Here is a 26,192-nt window from a genome sequence, read left to right on the forward strand (position 1 = left end):
AGGACTTGATTATAGAGTTGCTTCGCTTATAATATTGTACTTTGTTGTCCCAGGAATCAGTATACCAAAAATCAGACCAATCGGATAATTAGGTCACATACAAATTTGTTGTTAAAAATGTAAAAAAAATCAACATGTTTAAAATGGACGTACGGACATTCTGGTAATGATTATAGAGTTGCTACGCTTTCTAACTTGTACCTAACTATTACAGGAATCACCATGCAAAATTTGAAATCAAGAGGACAATTCTAACATGCCTAAATTAACGAAAAAAGCCATTTAAAAAAGTAAAAAAATCAACATGTTTAAAATGGACGTACGGACATTTTGGTAATGATTATAGAGTTGCTACGCTTTCTAAATCGTACCTAACTACTAAAGGAATCACCATGCAAAATTTGAAATCGATAGGACAATTCTAACATGTCTAAATTAACTAAAAAAGCTATCCGTGACGGACTGACGGACGGACGGACCCTAATTATAGAAAAGCTTTGCTTTTAAAAAGTAACCTTTAAAGTTTCCACTGTCAAGTCAAATTCGATTCCCCAACTGGAAAGCTTGGAAAGAAATTGGCTCCGATAAATCTTTCTAACCGGGTGGAAACCAATAAGAAGATTGATCCTGTTAATCCTATCAATACCAAGTCCTTCTACTCACACAATAAATCCAAATATTTAAGTAGACATACTCAGGGATCTGCAGGGATAAGACAATAGACAATAAATTACTTCTTCCATATTAAAATTATTGGTTAAAAAGTTTGGGCAATGTTGTTAACCCTTAACGGTCGGTTTTTTTCTATCTCATTTTCTGTGTGCGAAAGATAAAGAGCCTAAACTGCTTGACTTTTTAAGTGTGGGTATGACACATAACTGAGAGTGATAATAAATACAGGTGTTCAAGTCAATTTCAGGTTCCAGGTATGATCCTGCAGGTCCTGATCCTCCAGGTCTCCAGAAATCTTTAAAAGGCTCCTGTGGCCGCAATTTAAGCTTTTCTTACATGTCTACATAATGTATTAAAATTTCATAAAGATCCACCGCCGTTTTCCCGCCGACTGACAGCTGCCAAGTACAGCTGCGGCCGCTGCCATTTATATTTCAAGGGGCCCGACTGTTAAGGGTTAATCCAACCATTCAAGATTTAACAAAAGTGCCCAAAGTTTTAAAACCAACCAATAAAACTGTGGGTACTAGGATAATTTCTAGATTAATGTCTCATAGAGGACCCTCCAACAAGGAGATCAATACATTTAACTAATAATCAAGGAGGGAATTCCGCATCTCCTCCCTCCTACCCGGAAAACTATTCCATTACTTTTTATAATAACTAGCGGCTACGCCCCTGTAGGCATGTAAAATGTTTTCTTTTCAATCTATGTGAATGTCAACCGCTAGATGGGGTTAATTATTTTTTTTCGATTTCTATCGGGAAGGTGCTGATATCCCCCCCCCCCCAAAAAAAAATAGCTATAAACCTTCCCAGGGCCTATGAGGAGATACGCCTTTAAGGAGAATCATATCGGATCGGTGGTTGGCAAGATCCTTCGGTAAATCCATTTATTTTTTAATTGGAGAGAATGATCTTGAATTGATTTAAATAAAAACATTGTATATAAAATATTGTTATGAAGAACAAATAACTAGAATTATATTGGTTGATGTAAGAAATAGGATTTCCTCCAAATAAATGTAATATTAAAGCTTTCGTGATAAAGGAGACATATTGACATAAAGATTAAGATTATACACACTATATGTAGTAGACTGTTGCAAAATTATTTATTTTTTTTTGGAGTGTTAAATAAAATAAAATTGCCTAATCCAACCCGGGTTTTATGTAAAGCTTTCCTAATATAAAGAACTTAAAATAGTTTATCAAAATATTGCGCTATAGACAAAACCTTAATATCCTTCTATAAAAAAATAACAGGATGTCTTTGTGTGTGTCTGACTAATTGTACCGAAGGATCTTGCTAACCGCTGTTTACTCGAGTCAATTTACTTTTTTAACTTAGAAACCTAGCTAAATTTTCCCTAAACCCATTTTCCGTAAATTATAAAATGGGTGTGCGAAACAATAATTTAGTTTTATATTTGCCTCATTGTGCGTGCATAGTATAAGCGGATGTGAAAAACGAATTTAGCAACACTCTACAATAGAGACAACAGAGTAAAGGAAAAATATAAAAGAACATTGAGCATTATAGACAACAAACACAATTATAATATTCTATTAGGCTGAGGATTATAAAAATAATATACACAATTATTTGGATTAATATTATATTATTCTATCATGTGTATCAAATAATAAGAATGTTTTCTATCTAAATGAAAAGAAAATAAGTATGAGGGATCGGCAACCGCCCTTGAATTAAAAACCAACAACAAAGCATTAGGTACTATTTTTAAAAATCCGCGAAATTCTATGACGGCCGCAGTCAAACTATTTTTTTATGTACAATCTAAAACCGCAGCCGATCAACTCTATAAATTGGCGGCTGGGGAGCCCTGACAAATATTTACATTAATACTTTATGTATACTTGAGCATAAGAATAAAGTTGGTCACTTGGAAATAATATCAGATAATAAAACTATTGTGTGCATCAATGCTTGCAAGGATAGGACATTGGAGGATAAAACGATTATTGTGGAGATTCCAATAAAGGTACTAAGAAAGAGAGCAATGTGGGCTAGAATTGAATCAAGACAAAAGTAAGTGCCGAGCCCTGGGACCTATGTATGGTGAAAATAGACATAAAACCATGATGATTCCAGGTAAAACCAAAATATTTCAGCGGGGGCTTTTTGAGAAAATTATATTTGAAAATTTCAAGTTCAATTTTCACCACCTAGGAGTTGCCGCATAATCATGACAATCATGATTCTTAAAAAAAAGTTAGGCTGGCTACTCGCTGGTGAGGCAAAATTATTTTTGTGAAAAATCCTCCAAAATCGAATAATAGTTATTTCTCGCATCGTATTATAAACGGCTTTCCGCGGATATAGAATGTACAATTATAAGATTAAAACTAGTTTTTTTAGCCCCGAGATGCCGAAGCAATGGGCTAAAAAAACTGGTTTTAATCTTATGATTGTACATTTCTATATTCGTAGAAAACTGGATATAATACGATGCTAGACATAGTTTTTTCGTATGGATGAGAACCGGTTCCTATCCACCGGATTCGAATGAATACGAGAAAAAAATTTACAAAAATTAAATAAAATCTTAAAAGGGTTATTAACATATGATTGTGTTTAATTTTTGTAAATTTTTAATGTGCTTTTGGATGATTTTTCACAAAAATAATTTTGCCTCACTATCGAGTAGCGAGTCTATAATTTCTTAAGAATCAACATCAACTTGAGTCGAAAGTAAACAATACTTTTGTCTGCTAGAAATGTTCCTTCTTAGATTTGACGAAAAAAGGGTTCAGAATATGCTTCTATTCTTCTATTTCTATTGAGATTCCATACAACCAAGTCAGAGATGGAGGGGACATTGGGCTGTATAAATAGTTTCCAAAGTTTTATAATAACGTTTTCTTACTCGTTGTCTTACCAACTTACGGATTTTATTGAATTTTGATTTGTTCTTTCATTTTAAGTGTCCAAATGTTTCGACCATTATTTGTAATCTACAGAAGGGGTAATATTGAGTATCATCATTGGAGATTAACATTAATTTTTCGGCTTTTGTCTTGCCCCGTTAATCCCTGCAAACAAGTGTTCAGTACATTTAGAAACATCTTGGACATTAAAATTCATTTTTTACTTCAACAATTGTTGTAAGGACGCTCAATCAGATTTCATATAAACAAGGATGACAACATCCATAAAAGTAAATCTCTAAAATGTTAGGACAAACGAATATTAACACTTGTAGTGTCAGGACCAAATATAAATTTATAGATCAAAATTTTTTTTTTAAGTAATTGGTTGCAAAATACAAAAATGGATAGGTACGAAATTCAAAATATGACAATATTCCGCTTTTTAGTAGCGAAGCTGCTCTATAATTTACTATGTCATTCAGTAACGCTATGGGGGAAATGCAATTTTCTCGAATGCTTTTTAAGATAGATGGCTTACATTTTTGATGAAGATTTATCGTATCAATGAAATCAAGTGTATGATTTACTTTGTTCCTCAGTCTGTCGGTATTGCATAAAAAGATATCAAAAATATTTTGTATTATTATTCAATAAAAGTTTCGTGATTTCTATGAATTATTGCATATTTATCAATTGAACATCTTCTCTACAATTTATTTTGTCTGTTTTTCCTTTCATGATTTTTTTAGTGCTTTACTACTTATGGATGCTGTCATCCTTGTTAGTGTTACTATATAAATCGGTAAAAGAAAACAGAAATGGGTAGGACTAGGAGGAAAGTATTTCAACTAGGTTAGATACAACCTTGTTTTAAAAATCATGGCTATCACTACCATTTTCGCCACTACGGTTTTACCCCCACAAACATTTAGGCAAATGGACATACGGAACCTTAAAATTATAGAGCATATTTACTACACCAAACAAGTTTATTATAATTTTATCTATATTTATCTTAAATTACCATGGGTATATATTGTTAACATTTTAACATTAAAACTGAAAAGATCGTTTAGTTTAAATTTATTCTAGAGGCTCGAAAGTGTAGTGGGGTCCATCCTTGATGGTCTGCAGCTCCATGTGAGGTCTAAAATACCTGTAATATAAACAAGATTAGTGTTTATGAAAACTGAGGACTTTTTGAAATAAAAAAAGACACACACATTTTAGGTACCATCATAAAATAAGTCTCCAAAGCCATAGAAATAACAAGAAAGCATTGAATTTTTTGAATTGGAAAAAGAAGTGAACACTAGATGCCTTTTTCGAAGAGGCATAAAAATACATGAGCTAGAAATATTATTGTTGGAAAAATAGTTAAAAACCTGCCATTTTGAGTAAGTTATTGAATTCTTTGGTCAGTTAGTAATGAATTTTACTAAACTGTTAACCCCATTGGTATTTAAAGGGGGGAGGGGGTTATTGCAACCATCTCGTAATCAATGATTAAATGGCACTTAGAATTCGAATTTCGATCTGAAATTTTTCATGAGTAATCCTTGGTAGGTCTATTTTCCCTAAATCGAACAAAAAGTTGGAAAAGTAACGGCTGACGGCTCAGCCGTTCAGCCATTTTTTTTGCCTATTTTCAGGGCAAACTCATCATTAATTACATAGGAATCAACTTTTTATAACATATTTTTGGCTTAATTCATGTTAAATGATAGCAATAACCATTTTTTAATTTCTAGTACCAACAGCTACTGGCTAGACCTAAAGTATTATGTGGAGATAAGTTTCGTGACTAATTTGCTCTTAAGATAGCCGACAAATGGCAAAACGGCTGAGCCGCCAGCCGTTACTTTTCCAACTTTTTGTTCGATTTAGGGAAAATAGACCTACCAAGGATTATTCATGCAAAATTTCAGATTGAAATTCGAATTATAAGTGCCATTTTGATTTAATAAGGGGGGGGGGGGGGGGAAGTTTTGACACTTTTGCGTAAACAGTGAGTATAGGCTTTATCTTTGGACTGAGAGGATAGGTTATTAGGGATAAAATTATTCTTATATGATGAATTTCCCCCAGATTTAAGATTTTTTGGATAGGCCTTCAGGTTCCGGAGCTCCAGGCCTCCAGGTCCTCTCTGTACAGGTAAAAATTAAAAAAATAATTTTTTTTTTGAAGAGTTAGAAGTCAACCTATGAATCAAAATATGCATATTTTTTAATGTTATTCACATATTTGAAGAAAAAAATGCATATTTTGTTTCATAAGTTGACTTCTAACTCTTGAAAAAAAAATTATTTTTTTAATTTTTACCTGTACAGAGAGGACCTGGAGGTCTGGAGCTCCGGAACCTGGAGGCCTATCCAAAAAATCTTAAATCTGGGGGAAATTCATCATATAAGAATGATTTTATCCCTAATAACCTATCCTCTCAGTCCAAAGATAAAGCCTATACTCACTGTTTACGCAAATGTGTCAAAACTTCCCCCCCCCCCTTGATTACCCCCCCCCCCCCCCTTTATACTAACATTTATGATTCTAGGTTATCCTTATCATCAATATCTTAAAACAAAAACATAACCTTACGTAAAATGGGTGCATTTCTATGATTCTGCATGCATCTTGACTATGATAGCTACGACAAGCCCCCGCCTCCCACCCCCCTCACTATTTGTTGTTATACTTACTTAGGAATATACTCTGTGCACTCAGAAATGTAGGCTGCGGTGCCAAAGAAAATTATAACGCAGAGCACAAATCCTTGCTGTTGTCTCAGGGAGTAACGTTGACCTAAACAAACATATAATTTATTTTTTAATTGTCATTAAGTTGTTGAAGTTTTCTTGTTGATAAGCAAAGCATACTTATAAAGTATTTAACAGCATCCGTTCTAATAGTACAAAATATACTGTTTATCCATCAAGGGTAGGTAAGTAGGAATTTACCTAGAAATTACTTGAATTTTTCCCAAGGTGCATCATCATAAGCTGAATTAATCGGTCCAGTACTTACAAAGATCTAAGGCTTAATCCAGACAGACAGACTAAGATATCCTTATTTTTTATTAGGTATACACTATACAATGACTGACAATAGTTATAATTATCGTTTTAAAAACAGCTTTCCGCGGATAGTAAAACGGAAAGGTATAAAATAATAAAACTTGCATTGATCTTATTATTTAGTTCTATTCCAGCGGATATTAATCGGTTTCAAAGCTATACTGTAAATATTATTACCGGTATGGGGAGTAAATCTTGTTTCTCTGTACATGTCCCAATCCTCATGGAGGGGCTCACCATAGTCCCTAAATAAACATTAATATTTCATCACTAAGCAAAAATAATGATATGAAAGTCGGGGAGGGGGGGGGGGGGGTAAGGGCATTGGACTGGTAATTACACAACTAGAACAAAGATTTATAATCACGTTTTCAGATTGGTTGGCTTAACAAAAATTAGGTACTTTCGTTAAATATTGATTGGTTGGTTCTTTAATTAGTAGGTAATATCAAAACGTTTTAACCTATAATTTTAATCTATGGAAGGAGTTATTTTGTTTATCATCATTTGGAATGTATTAATTTATCGTCCTTTGTCTTTTCTCTTAAAACTCCTAGTATAAGGGGACTAAGCACGAATCACAATTCATGTAATTCAATCACATGTTGTAGGAGCAAAATGTTTGAAAGATTTGTAAGGAAATTTACCTTCTGAACTCTGGATAATCCCACTCGTACAAGCGTGATCTATTAAACTCTGGGACGAGGGGAAGGTCAGGATAATCACCAGCCATTACATCACTGCCCTTGGGATAGGGTTTGTAGTCCTCAACAATGAGACCATACTTCTTGGCAGCCGCAATCCTGACAGAATGGATATATCAATGATATACGTGGATATATTGACAGCGGAAAAATTGTCGTCAAATTAGCATGCTTATATGGACCTTATATATTTCATTGTCAGTACGTTCATCCAATAGAATGGGAGGGAATGGGATAAAGATTGTGAATTAGGGATATCGTTTTTTTAAAGTCAGCTGCAAGTATTACTTTTATCAGAGTACATGAAAATCTGGTGCAACATCCAAATAAGAATATATCGATTCCTGGCAGACTCGGTCTCTGGGTATGGTCCTGGCTTCCACAGGTAGTTCCAAGGTACAGGTTGGTTGAGTGCTCCGCCAGCACGTGCAAGTCCAGTGTGAAAGTGTCTGGTCGCCAGTGCAGTAGTACGGCCACTGCGTACTACAAAAGCGGACATTTTAAAGTCTCTGAAAAAAAATATCAAAATATTAACAGGAAAAAATGCATTTTAAGGATGCTTACAATTGATGGAAATTTGATACCTGGAAGTTTTTCATCTTGCTTGTTCTAAAAAATAAATACTAAGTGCTTGCAAGAATTTTGATGAGTTCTAAATCTTCTTTAACACTTATAAAAGCATCACATAAACAAATATCACAGAATTTTGGAAACAAAAACTTAAACCTAAGGTAATTCAGAGATGTGACAAAATAAATAAAACTTGAAAAAAAAATACAAAATGAAATGAGAAAACAACAAAGTTAAATACTAACCCAGTTATAAAAAGTTCCACCTTTTGCACTTAAAACCAAATAGGTATATTTGAATACCTTATAGAATATAGATAGGAGGCATTAATTTTATTATTGTCATAATTCTGAATGATATCATTTATCTCAAAAGTTAAATCTTTTCTTATCAGCTAAAATGTTGATTGCAATAATTTTGAAATATCATAGGTATCGTCATCTGTCACATATATCAACTAGCCACAGTTTTCAACTTTTTGGCAGGTGTTTCAGAGCTCTCCTAAACAAAAAAGAATTTTAATGAAAAATTTACATTAATTTTTCAAAGATGGGATTTAATTTTGTTTATCGCGGCTCAAAATACAATAATAGTTATTAATCGCACGTATCATAAACAGCTAAACGCGGATAAAAAAAAGTACAATTATAAGCCCGACCCTTCGACATCTCGGGGCTAAAAAACTGGTTTTAATCTTATGATTGTACATTTTTATATTCGTAGAAAACTGGATATAATACGATGCTAGAAATATTTTTTCGTATGGCTGAGAACCGGTTCTTATCCAATTAATCGGTTTCGAATGAATACGAGAAAAAATTTTAATATTGATTTAATATAAATCAAATTACCCCATAAAACTTAAATTAAATTTCTAGGTTTATTTCTTATAAGCGGTAAATTACTTTTAGATTAAAAACCTAATATCTAAATCATTTCACTTGCATTATGGTAGGTACTTAATAACCTAGAAATTGTTAAAATTAAAGTTTAAATGATAAAATACCTAGGTAGGTTATAATGATATACGTCATTTTCCTAATTGAAAAAAGATTTACCTTCAAAGCCAGGGCTTTAGTTTTGCTTTGTTCCAACCTTATTTGTTTACGTTCCAAATAATCCTAAAATATTAAAATATGGGAATTAGGTATATTTAGAAATAATAATCTGTACCATAACATATACCTAAATTCCGTTTTTTCGTAAAATATTACAATCCGAAATCCAGTACAATTGAATTCGTCAGTTCTAGAAAATCCTAATCAGAATTCAAATACTATTTTGTTAAATGTTTTGTTTTAATGAATGTTACTAAAATATTCAAGGAAAAATTATCTTATGCCTGCAGAAAAGTTGAATACAAGAATTATTCTTTAGATGAAATATCCTCCTTTGTTTATAAATTGATTGCACTCAAAAAAGGATTCCAAGATTTACTATTAAAACTCAGAGAGGTGAAAAAGCTGAAATGAATTCAATAATGTGCAAAAAACTTCTCTGTAAAAAAGGTGGGGGCAATAATAAAGATTTCTCGTAATTCAAACTATGTGCTAAAACTTCATATATGTATTATAGAATATAGTTTATAAGCAAAGAGCATTCTCACATAAACGACCCCTTAAATAGTGGATTTAAACATTCTATTTTACTCCCCGAGTTAGTCTTTTTTTCCCCGGTATCATTTTTATCCTGAGCATGGGAAAAAACGCGAGAAAAAATATCACTCCTTCATTTATTCCCTCGGGGAAAAAATATTTATTCCTAAACAAAAAACTGGATAGGAATACCCCATTTAATAACAAATTTTTTTTTACAAGAACCGGGAAGGTAATGATGGTTTTTCTAGGGTCAATAGGTATAAAGTCATTTATTTCATTTAGGTAAAGTAAAACCTTTTTCTTGATCATTGGTGTTCTGAATACCTTGATTACGAGATATCTTTAATACTCACGATCACATCTCCCTTTGACATTAATAATCGGTTCCATTGGAATTCCACCAACAATGAATCCCATCTCTGTATTTTAATGAGTGGGTGGGGGGGGGGGGGGGAGGGGTCCTAGCCCTTTTTCGAGGTATTGATCGGCCGCAAGGGATGTAAAATATAACTTAAACTAGCCTAACTAAGTTGATAAAGAGAGGGGTAGGTTTCTAGTAAAATCCGTAAAGGTTATGTGCAGGGCGACCACTCCAAAACCAAAAAAATATAGTATTTTTATAGTATATTTTTTTTATTCATATAGTATATATAGTATATTTTTTTTTACTCATATAGTATGATATAGTATCGTACTTTGAATTATTTAGTAATACATAGTATATACATCATCAATAATAACTCAAAGCAAAGTTGTTATCAAAGCAATTTAACATATAAGGGGGGGGGGAGAAGAGTTTTGCCACTTTCGCTTACTCTGTGATTATTAGGCTAGGTATTAATGTGAGACTATAGGTTATATGGGATAAAAGTTTACTTTTGGGTAGTATTTCACGTATATTTAATCATTTTTGGATAGGTCTCGACTCTCCAGGTTCAGGTGCTGCAGGCTAGCTGGAAGGTGGTTTCTAGACAAGTAAAAAAAATTCAAATTTCTGTTTCAAGAGTTAGAGATCAACCTATTAAACAGAATATGCATCTTTTTGGATGTTATTAACATATCTGAAGAAAAAATTTAAATAGGCCTCCAAGTTCTGGTCTTGAAGGCCTCCAGGTCCACTCTGGACAGGTTTTAAATATTTTTTTTATTTGAAGAGTAAGAGGTCAACTTATAAAGCAGAATATGCATCTTTTTGGATGTTATTAACATTAATGAAGAAAAATTAAAATCGACATTCAAGTTCTGGTCCTGCAGGCCTCCAGGTCCACTCTGGACAGGTAAAATTCAAATTTCTTGTTTCAAGAGTTAGAGGTCAACTTTTTAAACAAATTATGCATCTTTTTGGGTATTTTTTTTTACATATTTGAAGAAAAAATGACATTTCAGGGATAAGGGATGGGAAATGTAGGAAAATATTATTTCAGGCCTATTTCAAGCCTAGGCCTATTTCTAGCCTAATAAACCAGTTTTGGGATGGCGCAGTGCTTCGTATAAAACGCTAATAAAAAAGCTGTGTGTGTGTGTGTAGATAAAGTATAGAATCAAATTCAGGTAGCTAGTTTAAAGTCAAAAACATAACTTTTTATAAACCTATATATTAATGGCTTTTGTTAAAATGAAGTTTTTTCTCTCCCAAAATTTTTTTATCTTTTACTTTGGTAATTTGAACTGTCAGAAAGCTATCGTTGGATTTCCCTCAGACAGATTTTAGTTTGTATTATTTGCATTTTTATTAATGAGTAAAAATTTTATTTGAAAATTTCATTGCTAATTAAAATTCAAAATAAATAAATTAATATGCACTTGGGTAACATTCTCTCAAGTATTCTTTGGATTCTATTATGTAGTGATATATTTGTACTGTGTTGTATTGTGTATTGTACATATATTAGGGTTAAAGTGTTGTATCAATTCCGTATTAAATTTTTAAAATTCAAAATACAACATCTAATTTATAAACTACCAAATGAAAATTCGTAGCTACCTCCTTTCCAAAAAATAATCCCGTTATTTTTGTTTTTTCTATATGGCCCTTTTTTAATGTTTAACTCTAAGCAGATTTAATAATTAAGCTAATGTGATCTAACACCATTTATATTTATTTTTTAGTAGCAGACAAAATCATTATTTTTTCTATAATTGTCTGCTTCTAAAATTTTCGCCAATTGGTGATTGGTTGTTAAAAACAGGCCGATTCTTATTGGTTTAGAGCTATAGCTACTTGGGAGCGTCCGCCAGTTTGATAGTAATTTGTAATAGTTGCAATATCCCTTTAGAATCTAGGCCGGGACCTAATTAATGGCCAGGTTTCCTATCCCTTATCCCACAAAGGCTCTAGCTTCTTATAAAAGCGGGAAGTTTGTAAATATTTTACTCAACACACTAAATCTTTACAATTTTCATGAGAAATACGCATTTTATAAGGCATACAAAACGCTCTAATTTTCGTTCTATTTAACGTAATTTTGTAATTTTTTTTGCTGGTTATTTCATTTTACATATACTTTTATCATTTTATCAAAAAAAAATTTATCTTTTTTCATCATTTTTTGGAGAAATTAATGCTTAAACTAAGGGTATCTTTAAACGCAAAATTGACGCACTTAGAATAAAAAATGCGTATTGAGTACAAAGGGGGGATAATTTCAAGTCATGCATGTTCCAAAGATATCTTTTTTTCCATAAAATTTTAATGTTTAGTCCACCGGAGATTACCCTGAAAATCATATATCAATTTAGGAAGGTAATTTTTGTAGAATAGTTACTAAAGGGATAGTTTCACGAAGTGCATTTAAAAAAAAAATAGTGAACTGTAAGTTTTTTCTATTTTAAATAACGTAGTAGTGCATAATATAAAGTTATTGATTAAAATTAAAAGATTTGACCAGGGATTTTCCTTAAAAAATGAGTTTTTCATTTTTATTTTCAACTTCGTTGCATGGCCAAAACTTTTTTGTTATAAATACAACTTTAGAAAGCATTTACTAGTTAAAAGAACTTCAAACTTTTCATAAAACAAAATACACATAACAACAAAGAATGACCAATAAAATATTTAATATAGTACTTAGAGTAGTGATCTTTTTATATGTCTCAGTAGAATATATTATGCATTGGATAGATATGATAGTAATAAAGAATTTTAACATTGACCTGACCGAATTTTTTTTATTTGACAATATCTAAAAAAGTTTGTGATTTGCATCATAAATTACATGAGAATGGTCTTTTTATATGTATATATATATGTTGTATGGTTAGTTGGTATTTCCGCGTGAGATAATGTGTATATTGTAAGTAAACCGGAAGGTTTTCTTTATTTTTTAAAAAGAATCTATTAGAAAACCTGTACTATAATGAACCGGACGTTATTTTTATGTTTTTTAAGTAACTTGTCTCAAGGGGAACCCCTGTTCAATTTTTTTTTAACTCTTGTGAAATATGTGGAAAAAGATTCTCTAAAATTGGTGTTTTGGCTATACATATTTGGTAAAAAATAGACCATTCTCATGTAATTTATGTGGCAAATCACTTTAACTTTTTTAGATATTGTCAAATAAAAAAAGTTTGGTCTGGTCAAAGTTAAAAATTCTTTAACATATAATCATATCTATCCAATGCCTAATATATTCTACTAAGACATATAAAAGTTCACTACTCTAAGTACCAACTCTTTAAATACACTTCATAGAACTATCCCTTTACAACTTTATGTACACTAAAAGTATAGTTAAGATCAAAGGCGTGCAAAAGGTTGGTGTAGGGGTTGTTTACACCACCCTTGTAAAATTAAGGGGGATGGATACACCTCCCTAGGTGTCCACCCATGTCCACCCTCTTGACAAGAGCCTACACCCTCAGATACACCCCTCTATAAATTCCAAGGGGGTGTAAAGGAAATAAATTTACACCCCTTAAAATAAAGAGTGGGGGGGGAGGTGTTTAAGGCGGGTGTATAAAATTAAGCCACTGATTAAGATAATTCTATGCTATCTATTTTTAGATAAATTAATCATTAATTTCCAGACTTAACTAAAAAAAATCTTGCAATATTCTGTACAACTGTACTGTACAAATTTTAATCAGTAAATAAAAGTGATTGACACAAGAAGGAGCTCTCATACATATGTAATTAAACCACAATTAATACCTCTAAAGATCTCTAAAGATAAAGCTCCCCCCTATTATCTCAGTTCCTATTAGACCTAGAGGGCTAAATCTTTTTTGTGCAAGTCCCCTGTTTGATAATAAATTTCCGACCTTTTATAAGTCAAAGTCAATTTTTGCTTAGTTCACCTTTTTATTTAACAAACTTTTTTACTTAAAAATTTTAAACGGCTGTAATTTTCTTATTTTTGAAGCTAGAAGAACAATTTTTTTACAGAAAATGTTTATCTTTAAGTAAATTTTATATTAGAAATATCAAATATAAATTTCAGCGGCTGCAGCAGGCGGTCAGCAGGGAAAACGGCTGCGGATCTCTATGAAATTTAGATATATTATGTTGACATATAAGAAAAGCTTACGTTTAAAAGGGGGACGTAACTGAAGCTTTTTTGATGCTGGGGGGGGGGGTTCTCCGGAACCACTTGATGAACCATGCAAATTTTTTGGACTTAAGCTTTTAGGGGTATGAACATCTTATGGTTTCAAAGTCAACCCCCTACCCCCATCCCTTTGGAGATGCGATCCCCAAATTTCAAAACTCTTTGAACGTACAAACAAGACTTTCACAGAAATGCTTCGCATCTAGTCCACTTACCTATGTTTACTATAAATTTTACACCATATAAAAGTTGAATCTGAATATTTGATTGACATGCCATGGTAATTATCGAGCGCAACTCAGGCACGAGATACAATTACTCTAGCTAACCCTAAGGCACTTTTTATATGTTTTTACGTATTTATTAGCCTATCCTTACCAATATAATACCTTATATGGGTAACGCTAGCCTAATCATGGTAAACTGTATGTGATTGAATATTGTTATATGCTTATTAAAACATTATGTTTATTGTTAAAGTAACCATGTAACCATTTTGTACTAGTATGTATGCCTACAACCATAGTTTGATTTACGTCACAAGTTTAACATACAAACACTTCATTAAACAGACAAGGGCTTAGATCCTTATTAATAGTTGTTGTTATAACTTGCACTTCTTAAAATATCTCAGTTATTCATTGACTCTCAAACCATCAAGTTCTTCTGGCTTTAAAGGTAATGACTTAGTTGTTTGGCATGCATTGTAGTTTAAATTTAGGACCCTCAGTACTTAGCATGAATTGAGCTTGGGTCTTATGTTAGAGATCCAACACTTAGCACAATTCAATGCTTTGGACTTAGGGCATTTTCTGTCCTACACTACTTATGATTATTATCACTTATCCTGTAAATACTTTCATACTTAACTTATTCACTTGTAATGTAAATACACTTTATAAAACCATCTTCCTTCTCAAGTGCTTAATATACTTATATGATATAGATCGAATGCCATAACCAGCCATTTATTCTTAGTTTAAAGCAATATAATACCTCGCTTGGGTCTTTGTTGAGCTACCACAGGCTCAACCAAATTCGTATTATACTTGTGGGAGTAAAGGGAAAAGCATTCTAAATTGACGAACCGACGATGAGAATGTCTATGTGTATTGCAGTAAAAGTAGGATTTTTAGTAGTACTCATAGAAGAGCGATCTCCATACCATAACATTGGACAAGCGCCCCATTCGCACTACCACCCTAGCCCCCTGGGGCTCAAAACCCCCCTAAAAATGAACATAACCTTAATTTTCTAAGAAAACATTTGACCAATAGGGATGATTTCTTAAACTTAAGCTTTTATGGTTATAAACTAACTTCTAGTTTAGAAGTCACCCCCCTGCCGCCTACTCCTAGCCCTCTGGGGCTCAAAAAAACCCTAAAAATGAACCTAACCTTAATTTTTTCAGAAACCATTTGACCAATAGAGATGAATTCTTAAACTTAAGCCTTTATGGTTATAAACTAGCTTTTGGTATAGAAGTCACCCCCCTGCTGCTAACCCCTAGTCCTCCGGGGATCAAAAAAAAACATAAAAATAAACCTAACCTTTATTTTCAAGGGGGTGACTTATAATCTAGGAGTTAGTTTATAATCATAAAAGCTTAAGTTCAAGAAATCATCCCTATTAGTCAAATGGTTTCTGAGAAAATTAAGGTTAGGTTCATTTTTAGGATTTTTTGGAGCCCCGGAGGGCTAGGGGTTGGCGGCAGGGGGGCGACTTAAAATCTAAAAGTTAGTTTATAACCATAAAAGCTTAAGTTTAAGAAATCATCCCTATTGGTCAAATGGTTTCTGAGAAAAATAAAGGTAGGTTCATTTTTAGGGTTTTATTGTAACTATTGGTGAACTTTAATGATGTCATGCTTATGAAGCCCTAAATAGGATTTCACAAAATCTATTTATCTAACAACTGCAAAATATCCTTAACCTTAAATATCTCAAGGGGACTTGCACAAAAAATTTTAGCTTACTAGCTCTAATAGGAACTGAGATAATAGGGGGGGGGGGGACGCCCCCCCCCCCCCCCCCGACTGATTAAGGTGCGGTAAGGGGCCCGACGGTAAGGGGTTAATTAAGTGAATCAGTCTGTTAGATGGTAGAAACTCAGCAGATAGACGAGACAGACAGACAGTCAAGAAGAATGATCAAATTACAGTTTGACCATAATAGACAATTCATTAAATAAAATCCAATAGAGAACCTGTGAATGATCAGACAGATGGAGGGATAGACAGACAGACGGACAGACAGACAGTTTTTGAGGCATTAACAAATTAGAATTAGGCTATGCTATATGATTCATTGAAATCCGAAAAAGAGGCAGTTAGACAGATAGACTGACAAGTGGAGTGACAGACAGACAAAAAAAACAGACAGACAGAGGGACAGACAGACAAAGGGGTATTGCCTAAAAACAGTTTGGCTGCTATATGAATCATTAAAACCCACCATAAAAAGAAATTTACATTAGTTTCATTATTTCGATCCTCAACGCCCCCCCCCCCCTCCCCAACTCAAAGGGGTTTATTATTTCTTAAAACCAATAACTGACTTCTCAGCATAATAAAATTGAAAATACTTTTTATTTCATCAATTTATCTTAAATAGAACGAAAGTTATAATCATTTTATTGTCTACAAGAAAAATGCTTTGAGTAAAAATCAACCTAATTGTCAGTAAAAACGTCATATTTATGCATATTTACACAGTAAATAAATTTTAAAATTGTATTCTATTGTAATGAATAACTTAAGGGGATTGTATGAATTATAAAAAACCTAAAAAAAACCTAATTTGGTTAAATTAGTCCACGTAAAGATTGATTTAGTACAGTACGTATGAATAAGTTGTCAATTTCCTGCCAGAGTCCTTGTGATCCCTGTGACATTTAGCCTACAGGTTCATGTGCTGCAGACCCTCAGGTGGACTCTGTACAGGTAAAAATCAAACTTCTTATTTGAGCAGTTAATGGTTTATTTTTTTTAAAAAATTAGCATATATTTGGATGTTATTTATATATTTGAAGGAAAAAAATTGGCCTCCAACAGAGGCGTCTAAGCTTAATTTTTTTTTTTTTTGGGGGGGGGGGGGGTAATTTAATAATGTAAATAAGTACCTAACTAATAATAAAAAACAATTTCATTCCTATACATGAAAACAAAATAATCAACCCACAAGCGTTGCTAACTGATGAATCAATATGATTCTCCTTTAAAGTGTAGCTTCAAATATGTCCTGGTAAGGTTTTTTAACTAGTTTTGAAGAGGGTATTTGATATTTTGATAATTATTGAAATGTTTGATTGATCTATTTTATGGAAGGTAGACAATCAATTTGGATTTAAACATTTTTTACTTAATAATTGGGAAAATGTTACTTATTTGAAAAGACATTGATAGGACACACCCAGTGCATTGTTTAATTAAAGGGCCATTGCAAACTATAACATGTGTTTTTATCATAATTAGGAACTGTTTTTATCTATTTAGTCTTTTGATTTTGGGCAGTGGTAAAAAATTTTGAAAGTGGAAGTAAAAAAACGCGCGAAGCGCGCCAGAACTTTTTAGGGATTATTCATTCTGGGTAATTTTTATATGTGGGGGTGCCAGCACCGCCAAATTCGTTTTGGGGGTGGGGGGGTAATCACTACTTTATTCCCCTGACTTGGACGTTCTTGCCCTCCAGGTAGACTCTGGACAGGAATAAAATAAAATTTTTTTATTTAAGAAGTTAAAGGTAAGTTTATTAAACAACATAGGCTTAGTTTTAGATGTTATTTATGTATTTAAAGAAAAAATGACAATTGAGCTCCAGGTTAAGGTGCTGCAGGCCTCCAGATGGACTCTGGTAAGGTAAAAATCAAAATTTCTTATAAACATCTTTTTAGATGTTATTTACAATTTTACATATCTTAAGAAAAAATACAATTGCTCTCCAGGTTCAGGTGCTGCAGGCCTCCATGTGGACTCTGTCCAGAGAAGACTTGGAGACCTACAGGACCTAAACTCGATGGCCGATTTTAATTTGTCCTTCAGATATTTTAATATCATCTAAATAGATGCATATTCTGAACTCTAACTATTCAAATAAGAAATTTTAATCTTTTACCTGTAGAGCTTTATGTATTTTTGTCCTATCACAGTTAACTTTTGATAGGTTATTGAAGGTTAGGTTAGGTAAGATAAAGGTTAATGATTGCCCCGCAGGGGCTAGAAATAGGAGAAAACCTACAGTGAAAATATAAGACAAAACACACCTTAAGAGGCGTTGTCACAAAACTGACAATATTCGTTTTTTGTTATATAAATGTAATATCATATAGTATATATAGTAAATTTTGGTCAAAAAAAGGTAATATTATATAGTATATATAGTAAATTTTTGTCATATAGTATGATATAGTATCCACATTCATCCTATATAGTATAAATAGTATATATAGTATGCAGTGGTCGCCCTGTATGTGTTATAAGTTAAAAAAAACAGTAGTAGAACGATAAAAATTTAAGTTAACTTTAAAAAAAAATTTTGTCTATAGTTATTTTCAATAAGAAATACACATATCTAGTGAATATTATTGTTCTACTACTATTTTGAAACCTTAAAACACACACCTTTACGGATTCTACCAGAAACCTACCCCTCTCTTTTTAAAGTGGGTGCAGTTGGTACTTATATTGGCGTGCACAAGGTTTTGTCAGAGGGGTGTTAAATTTTGATGGTTTGAAGAAAAGAAGAGGGAGGAATAACACATTTTTTATCAGTATTAAGGGTGGGGGAGTGGACAACCCTCTACATACACCCCCTACCGCACGCGTATGGATGCAATTCAATGTAAAGTGAAAGAACATACCTTCATATTGTCAAACCATCTTTTGTGCAATGACTCTAGATCTCCATTGGAATTTCCAGAGGTGAAGGCCACAATTTCTTTGCTGATCTGAATTAAACATTTATAAAGAGACTAATCTATGAAAGAAATTGGAATTGTTTCACAAATTAAGTTACGAAAAAAAATTTCTTTATAAAATCGGGTAGGTAATCATGATAGAATTAAGTAAAAAAAAACTGTGCCTAAGCCTTTTTGTTTATCGAATAAAAACATTTAAACACAACTAAAGAGTTTTGTCCGTTGTTTTAGTTTAGTTTAATATTGTGTATATTTTGATCCGAGTAAACTTGTATTATTCGCTTCTTAATATTAACAAGGACAAGTTTATCCATAGGTAAATAGAACTAGTGATATACTGTTGACAAACTCTCTTTTACAAGAAAAAGTAATTTTTTTACCGGGGGGGGGGGGGGAGGGTGAGTAGACCTTTTCTTTAATTTTATTTTTTTTTAAATAATTTTTTTTTAAGGGGGGTAATTTTTTTCTTGGGACAATTTCTCTTGTAAGGGTGGTATTACCTACCCTACTCCAAAATGAGTATAAACCTTCCAATGCCAATGATAAGCTACCCTGTAAAGGAGAACCATTTCGGTCCAACACGGTTATTCTAAGGATTATCAGTATCATCTGGAAAGGCTGCATTGCAACATTAATGACCTTTCTACAACAATCTGCATTTAGAACATAAGGAAATATTAATTATTATTTCTGCTAGCCTAAAACCGACTGTGAACCTCGGAGCCAACAAAACTGGAACCGATCACATCACTATCCGTGGAAAACTATCTAAAATACAAGGCGATTAATAACTATTATTATACCTGCAATGATCCAGTTTCAGTTAACTTGTTGTCTTGGATTTTATATTGTAGCAGGCTTAAAATACTTTCGGTTTCCTAAAAAATTACAAAATATTTTTCATTTTCAATTGGATACCTAATAAAGATAAAATTTGAAATAGCTTAGGTAGGTATCTTTATTTATCTCTACCTAGACATTAATATTTTGAGTACTTTCTTAATTGGTTTCAAGCTTGGGTGTTTAACCTTTTTACCAATTATTCAAATCTAAAACCTTTTTTTTTTGTTTAGGTATCATTATTAGAGATGCAAACAAAGTTTTCATTGTCTTATCCCGTAAGATCCCTGATAGCGACTGAACATTGAACAACTTCCATTAATAATATTTTGTTACCGAAGTAGGATGGTAACTAATAAATTACATTTTTCAAAATATTCTATGTTTTTTTATAGTGATGGGAATCCGGATCCGGAATCCGCCCAATTTTCGGCCAATTTTGGAATCCGAATCCGGATCCGGAATCCGTTTTTTATAGCGGATTCCGGATTCTAAATTGGTAGGCTAAAATTACCGTCTTGAGTTTTTTCTTACAACTCCCTCTTAAATTTTTTTCTACATAACAAATTTTAATAAGGGGGGGTTTTTTAATGCAACCATCTCGTAATCAGTGAGCAAATGGCGCTTAGAATTCGAATTTCGATCTGAACTTTTGCATGAGAAATCCTTGGTAGGTCTATTTTCCCTAAATCGAACAAAAAGTTGGAAAAGTAACGGCTAGCGGCTCAGCCGTTCAGCCGTTTTTAGCCTATTTTCGGGGTAAATCCATCATCAATTACGTAGGAATCAACTTTTTAAAACATATTTTTGGTTTAATTCATGTTAAAGGTTAGCAATTACCATTTTTAAAACTTCTAGCACCAACAGCTACCGTGTAGAACCGTTTGATAGCGTTTTGAAGTAGAAAAGAGTATTATGTTGAGAGAGGTTTCGTGACTAATTTGCAATATAGATATCAAAAAAATGACAAAACAGCTGAGCCGCCAGCCGTTAGCCGTTACTTTTCCAACTTTTTGTTCGATTTAGGGAAAATAGACCTACCAAGGATTACTCATGCAAAATTTCAGATGGAAATTTGAATTCTAAGTGCCATTTGCTCACTGATTACGAGATGGTTGCATTAAAACCCCCCCCCCCCCCTTACTAATGTGATGTAAATGTTTTAGTTATGCTGGAAGTCAACACTTTAAACAAATCAAGGCTTCAACCAAGTAACATAGTGATAAATTAACGAAAAAAGCTATCCCTCTGTGACGGACGGCCTTTTAAAATACTGCTAAAATCCGGAATCCGGAATCCGCCAAAAATAAGAATCCGGAATCCGCAAGAATCCGTCACTTTTTTTGACGGATTCCTTCAGAATCCGGAATCCGAATCCGGCCCAAAAATTCGACGGATTCCTATCCCTAGTTTTTTATATACAAAAGGAAAGTAATTTCAGGCAAGATTTATACAGTGGTATTTAACCTAATCAAAGAACAGCTACGCTTTCAAATTTAAAAATCATTATTACCTTTGTGTGTGTTAGAAATATTACAATATCCCCATCGATACTAAAATCTAATAATCTGTTATCAAATTTTAATATTTGTACAACATTAATATTTGAATCTAGAGGATCATAATTGTAAACAACGCAGCCGTCTAATCCTTCAATCTAAAAGAAAACAAATCATTAGATATTAAGTATTTTTATCCTAGATATTGGTATTTAAATTCGTGTGTAATGTATTTAGGTACCTAAAGCTTAATACCCATGCCAAATAAAAGTTAACAAGCAAATACTATCAAATTACATTAAGTTAGTTTCTTCAGGACTATACATAGGTAAGTGAGTTGACACTTTCATAAAACTTACGGACAGAAAAAAAATCCACTTAAAGAAAGCTCTAGGTACTAGTTGGAGTAATTTTGAAAGAGAGATTTAAATACCTAGTAATTCATAAAGGTTATAATACCTATACGATTCACATTTGTGGATGTTGTCATTCTTGTTTTCTTTTTAGACCTACCTGAACAATGAAGGAAGTCTTGTTGAAAGATTTGACTTTGATAACTGCTGGTGTGTCTGATGGACCAGATCTTTTAGGATCTTAAAAATAATATATATTAAGTTATGTATTGTGTGTTTATACTTTATAGAGATGACATCCAACCATATCAAGACTAATATTTGTATTATAACTTTTTAAAAAGAAAATGAGCCAAACAAATGACAAGAAAAGAAAAGGGGGGGGGGGGGGGTTAATGCAACCATCTCGTAATCAATGTATAAACTATAAATGGCACTTAGAGTTCGAATTTCGATCTGAAATTTTGCATGAGTAATCCTTGGTAGGTCTATTTTCCCAAATCGAACAAAAAGTTGGAAAAATAACGGCTAACAGCTGGCGGCACAGCAGTTTAGCCATTTTTTGGGCTATTTTCAATGCAAATCTTCACTAAACCTATCTCCACATAATACTATTTTCTGCTCCAAAATGTTTTCAAACGGTTCTAGCTGGTAGTTGCTGGTACTAGAAATCTGAAAATGTTGTTTTTGTATCATTTCACATGATTTAAAGAAAAGATATGTTTCAAAAAGTTGATTCCTACGTAATTTATGACAGATTTGCCCTAAAAATAGCCAAAAAACGGCTGAGCCGTTAGCCGTTACTTTTTCAACTTTTTTGTTCGATTTAGGGAAAATAGACCTACTAAGGATTACTCATGCAGAATTTTAGATCGAAATTCGATTTTAAGTGCCATTTATACATTGATTACGAGATGGTTGCATTAAACCCCCCCCCCCCTTATTACATTGTTGGAAAAGGTAAAAACTAAAGACATAACAATTACTTACCAACGTTCATACTTTCAATCTGCTTTTCAACATTTTCTTCTTTATTGGCAGGTCTCTCCACATCCTTAATATATATTCAAATTAAAACACGGCTATTTTATGACACCAACATAGCTTCTCTGTAATCAGAATATGCCCGTCAGTCCGTCCGACGGTCAATAATACAGATTCCAATTTTATGAATTTCCCAAAAAAAACCTAAATTATCCAAACTCTATACTATTTATTACCATATTGTCAAAAATAAAATGTAATTTTTCTTTTTACCTACTATAAAAGTACCTAATTATTTTTACCTTGCAAACACAGCGCATTTTTATTTCTTTACCGTCTAAATACTTCCAAACCCTAAAAGTAAAGAAATAAGTCAAAGCTAAGCTATTTTAGATACTTAAATAAAAACAACAAAATTAATTAAATTATGAAAAAGAGAAGTTCTAGGTATGAAGAAAAAGTATTTCTTTCTGGTACGTACAAATAAATTTTTAGTGGCTTATTTTTCGTTCAATTGTACATTTAAATCATCTAGAACAAACTTAACCAAAAAAAAAAATTAGAATTTCACAAAAACAAGTAGGTATTATAACTGAAAAAAAGTTTTAAAACCTGACACTTCCATCGCCAGAACCAGAAACTAGAAGTCCATCCTCCATCAAACTGAAATATTCTTTTGTTATTTTTTCATAGGTAGATATGAAAAACCGCACACACAATGAGTTATATAACATCTAAAAGGTTTAATATAAACCTTTTTTTAAAGAGAATACCTATCATGTCGAATTTAGAAATGGTTCTGAAACAGACATACATTCTGAACAACTAACCAAAGTATCGCTCTCTTTAAAAGCAACTACTCTATATTTCTTTTGGGCTGGTTTATTTAGTGTTGAAAATACTATAGTTCTAAAATAAGACAAACATCCTAGATTTGAATTTACTCCCTTCCATTTTAACAACATATAATATAAATAAATTCAACTTAAGCAAATAAACATGATTATCCACGACCTGATTGAAGTTACAAAATCTGTGTGGCCAAGACAAAAGGTTTCTATGTTGTAACTGTTTGGAAAATGAGACACCCTGAAAATAAAATAAATATTTATTTTTATTTAGTAAAGTTTGCTAAAAAATACTTAATCATTATGTTATTTATTGACAATATTATATCTGTTAAAACTTGGTATTTAGAATACTTAACAATACAGAACCAACCTAATTTTTTCATCCCGATCAGCCGTCAATACATGTCTGAAAATAAACATAAATTCAAAGAATTACATTTTGTTTAGTCTAAAAATAGATATTTTTTTTTTAAATAAGAGCAAAGAGTTATATTTTATATACAGAGATTCTCTTTTTGATAAATAGGTTATGAATGTTGTGCATACTTAATTGAAAATCATTTCAAGATCGATAAGAATACAGTATATTCATGCAAAAGATGCAGCTGAGATCAATAAAAGCGATTTTTAAAATACGTTAGCTTTATTTTTCAAAACACTTTGCTATCACGTGACCAATAGATGATAAAACAATAGGTAAATGTTTGGATTATATTGCCAAAACTTTTTTATTAGGTAAATAGTCTTTATAATACGTAGCTTTAGCTTACTATGTACTATGCTTATGACCATTTGTTCTTTATTAAAATTACCTACCTATCATCTTCAGTTAGACAGATATCTAGAAGCATAGACAAATGTCCCAGAATAAGTTTGGGTTTAGAATTGTGTTGACTGATGTCCAGCGAGTATACGTCTCCATTTTTATCAGCGACAACAAGATACCCCGAGTCCGTGTTTGTAAAGACCATTTTTGAGGCTTTTCTACTCAGCATTGATCTGCACACTAATAAACACAAGTAAATATTATAGAAAGAAAGATGTCAGTTAATATATATGCGATGTGCGCCTACAAAACTGTCACATTTCTAAAACTTAAAACATTACATCACATCGGTGCGTGCAATGTATTTTTTTAGTTCGGAAGATTTCGTCATTTTTTATGTTTGAGATATTTGAAAATTACCAGACAGCAAAGAGGGGGGGGGGGGGGCGTAATGACATTTAAACTTAAACCGTGAGCAAAATGGTCTAAATATTGAGCTAGACACTTGAAACTTGCTACATAAGACTAGTCCTATAGGTACCTACTACATCTAAATGGCAAAAAAATTCAAAAAATTTTTAGGTTGGGTTAGGTAAGAAAAACCCTGCGGAAATGGGTGAAAATGGGGTTTTTAGGCCTATTTTGATGTAGAAACTTACCTTTAATTGTTTTTTTTTATGTTTTTTTCCCTTGAATACACTGCACTGTGTCTATACACATGGACATTATTTAAGATGATTCAGCAAGTCGGGGACCGACCCCAGCGGGCTTATTTTGAAAATCTATTTTTGGCTTAATTATCTAAAAATCTATTTTTGGCTTAATTATCATAAAAAAAGTGTCTTGGATGTCTTAACTAAACTTTAATATTTACTTTCCTAGTTTATTATTCTGAAACACAATCAGCTGTTTTTTATCTGTAGAAATTGCCAAAAAATTCCCACAGCTGGAGGTTGATATACAATAAATACTATCCTCGACAATTTTTTCACTTTTCTCTTTGGAATCACCTGCAATAATCATAGCATCTCGTACAGTTCAAGGTATATATATAAATAAATATATTGCTAATATCAAAAAAATCTTATATACATTGGAGTAAAACACTATAGGGGAAAGATTTTAAATAACTGTATGTCCCCATCCCTTGTGCTGACTCTCAATTGGGTCTTTGAAAATCCACCAATAGTATTAAACAGCTATTCCTTCATGTTATGCATGATCAACAATATATGCAAAGTCAGAGAAAGCTATCCTAAACTAAGTCCTAATTGCGCTGCGAGTTAACTTGAGCGTGTATATAATAATATAAAAGTTTAATTAATAGGTATAAAAAATTGATGTTTAAAAATTGTATTCAATTTCACTTAAAGATATACAGTTATTTAGATAACTTACCTGGCTCAATTTGTTGTTCAAGTTTTAAGTCTGGTATGAAAGTTTCAACATTTCCAAGACTAAAATTTGACAATGTTACAATCTTATCTTTGTCAAATAATGTTATTTTTCCCTGGTTGGCAATTATTGTAGCCATATTTAATCTGAAAACTTAAAATAAAAAAGTTAGTTATGGCTTCAGAGAAAACTATATCCATATTTTTAAAGCCACAATTAAAGGTTAGGATCTGTGATCTAAAAAAAATTTTCAGCAAAAAATAGATTAAAATGTTGGGAATGTAAACGCGTATATGGCAAAAAGTCATTATATAATACCTACTAGAAAAGATTTTAATTAAAACAAATCATTTTACTTAATCATCTTGTATATAAAGTATAATGTATAACTTAATAGTTAAACAGGAATACTTATTAGACATCTTGTCTAATAGCGCCGTGTACAATACAATGTATTTGTGTTTGAATAAGCTAAAACGCATGTGTACAGACGTACAAACAGATGGACAGAATATAGCTAAAAGTTAGCTATG

General features: G+C 32.3%; 2 protein-coding genes across 2 annotated transcripts; both read right to left on the reverse strand.

Annotated features, from left to right (window-relative positions):
- Window positions 1-4,555: 4,555 nt before the first annotated feature.
- Window positions 4,556-7,874, reverse strand: ND-ASHI (NADH:ubiquinone oxidoreductase subunit ASHI). Its single transcript, XM_080164069.1, has 5 exons — window positions 7,685-7,874; window positions 7,286-7,439; window positions 6,816-6,883; window positions 6,264-6,366; window positions 4,556-4,723 (listed from the first exon to the last, which is right to left on the reverse strand). Exons 1-5 carry the CDS (start codon window positions 7,839-7,841, stop codon window positions 4,651-4,653), a joined length of 555 nt encoding a protein of 184 aa, XP_080020195.1. The 5' UTR covers window positions 7,842-7,874; the 3' UTR covers window positions 4,556-4,650.
- On the reverse strand, window positions 7,851-25,844 carry wuho (tRNA (guanine-N(7)-)-methyltransferase non-catalytic subunit wuho). Its single transcript, XM_080164068.1, has 14 exons — window positions 25,663-25,844; window positions 25,143-25,274; window positions 24,315-24,504; window positions 23,869-23,904; window positions 23,662-23,736; window positions 23,260-23,310; window positions 22,950-23,001; window positions 22,654-22,717; window positions 21,824-21,903; window positions 21,325-21,468; window positions 19,775-19,849; window positions 18,915-19,001; window positions 8,971-9,033; window positions 7,851-8,413 (listed from the first exon to the last, which is right to left on the reverse strand). The coding sequence occupies exons 1-14, from the start codon at window positions 25,796-25,798 to the stop codon at window positions 8,366-8,368; spliced, it is 1,233 nt and encodes a 410-aa protein (XP_080020194.1). The 5' UTR covers window positions 25,799-25,844; the 3' UTR covers window positions 7,851-8,365.
- Between the last annotated feature and the right edge of the window lie 348 nt (window positions 25,845-26,192).

The sequence above is a fragment of the Acartia tonsa genome, chromosome 6 (genome assembly GCF_053477335.1).
Source record: "Acartia tonsa isolate MP-2025a chromosome 6, ASM5347733v1, whole genome shotgun sequence".
Taxonomy (NCBI): Eukaryota; Metazoa; Arthropoda; class Copepoda; order Calanoida; family Acartiidae; genus Acartia; species Acartia tonsa.

Bases quoted from the DNA above. Each gene is read 5' to 3' on its own strand.
- ND-ASHI (XM_080164069.1), bottom strand. From the start codon at position 7,841: ATGTCCGCTTTTGTAGTACGCAGTGGCCGTACTACTGCACTGGCGACC. The intron at 7,440-7,684 runs ATCGATATATTC...ATTCTGTCAGGA, and splicing joins AGAGACCGAGTCTGCCAGGA to TTGCGGCTGCCAAGAAGTAT. The intron at 6,367-6,815 runs GTAATAATATTT...ATGTTTGTTTAG, and splicing joins AAGATTTACTCCCCATACCG to GTCAACGTTACTCCCTGAGA.
- wuho (XM_080164068.1), bottom strand. From the start codon at position 25,798: ATGGCTACAATAATTGCCAACCAGGGAAAAATAACATTATTTGACAAA. The intron at 25,275-25,662 runs GTAAGTTATCTA...TGATTATTGCAG, and splicing joins TGAACAACAAATTGAGCCAG to GTGATTCCAAAGAGAAAAGT. The intron at 21,469-21,823 runs GTAGGTCTAAAA...GTTTTCTTTTAG, and splicing joins AGACTTCCTTCATTGTTCAG to ATTGAAGGATTAGACGGCTG.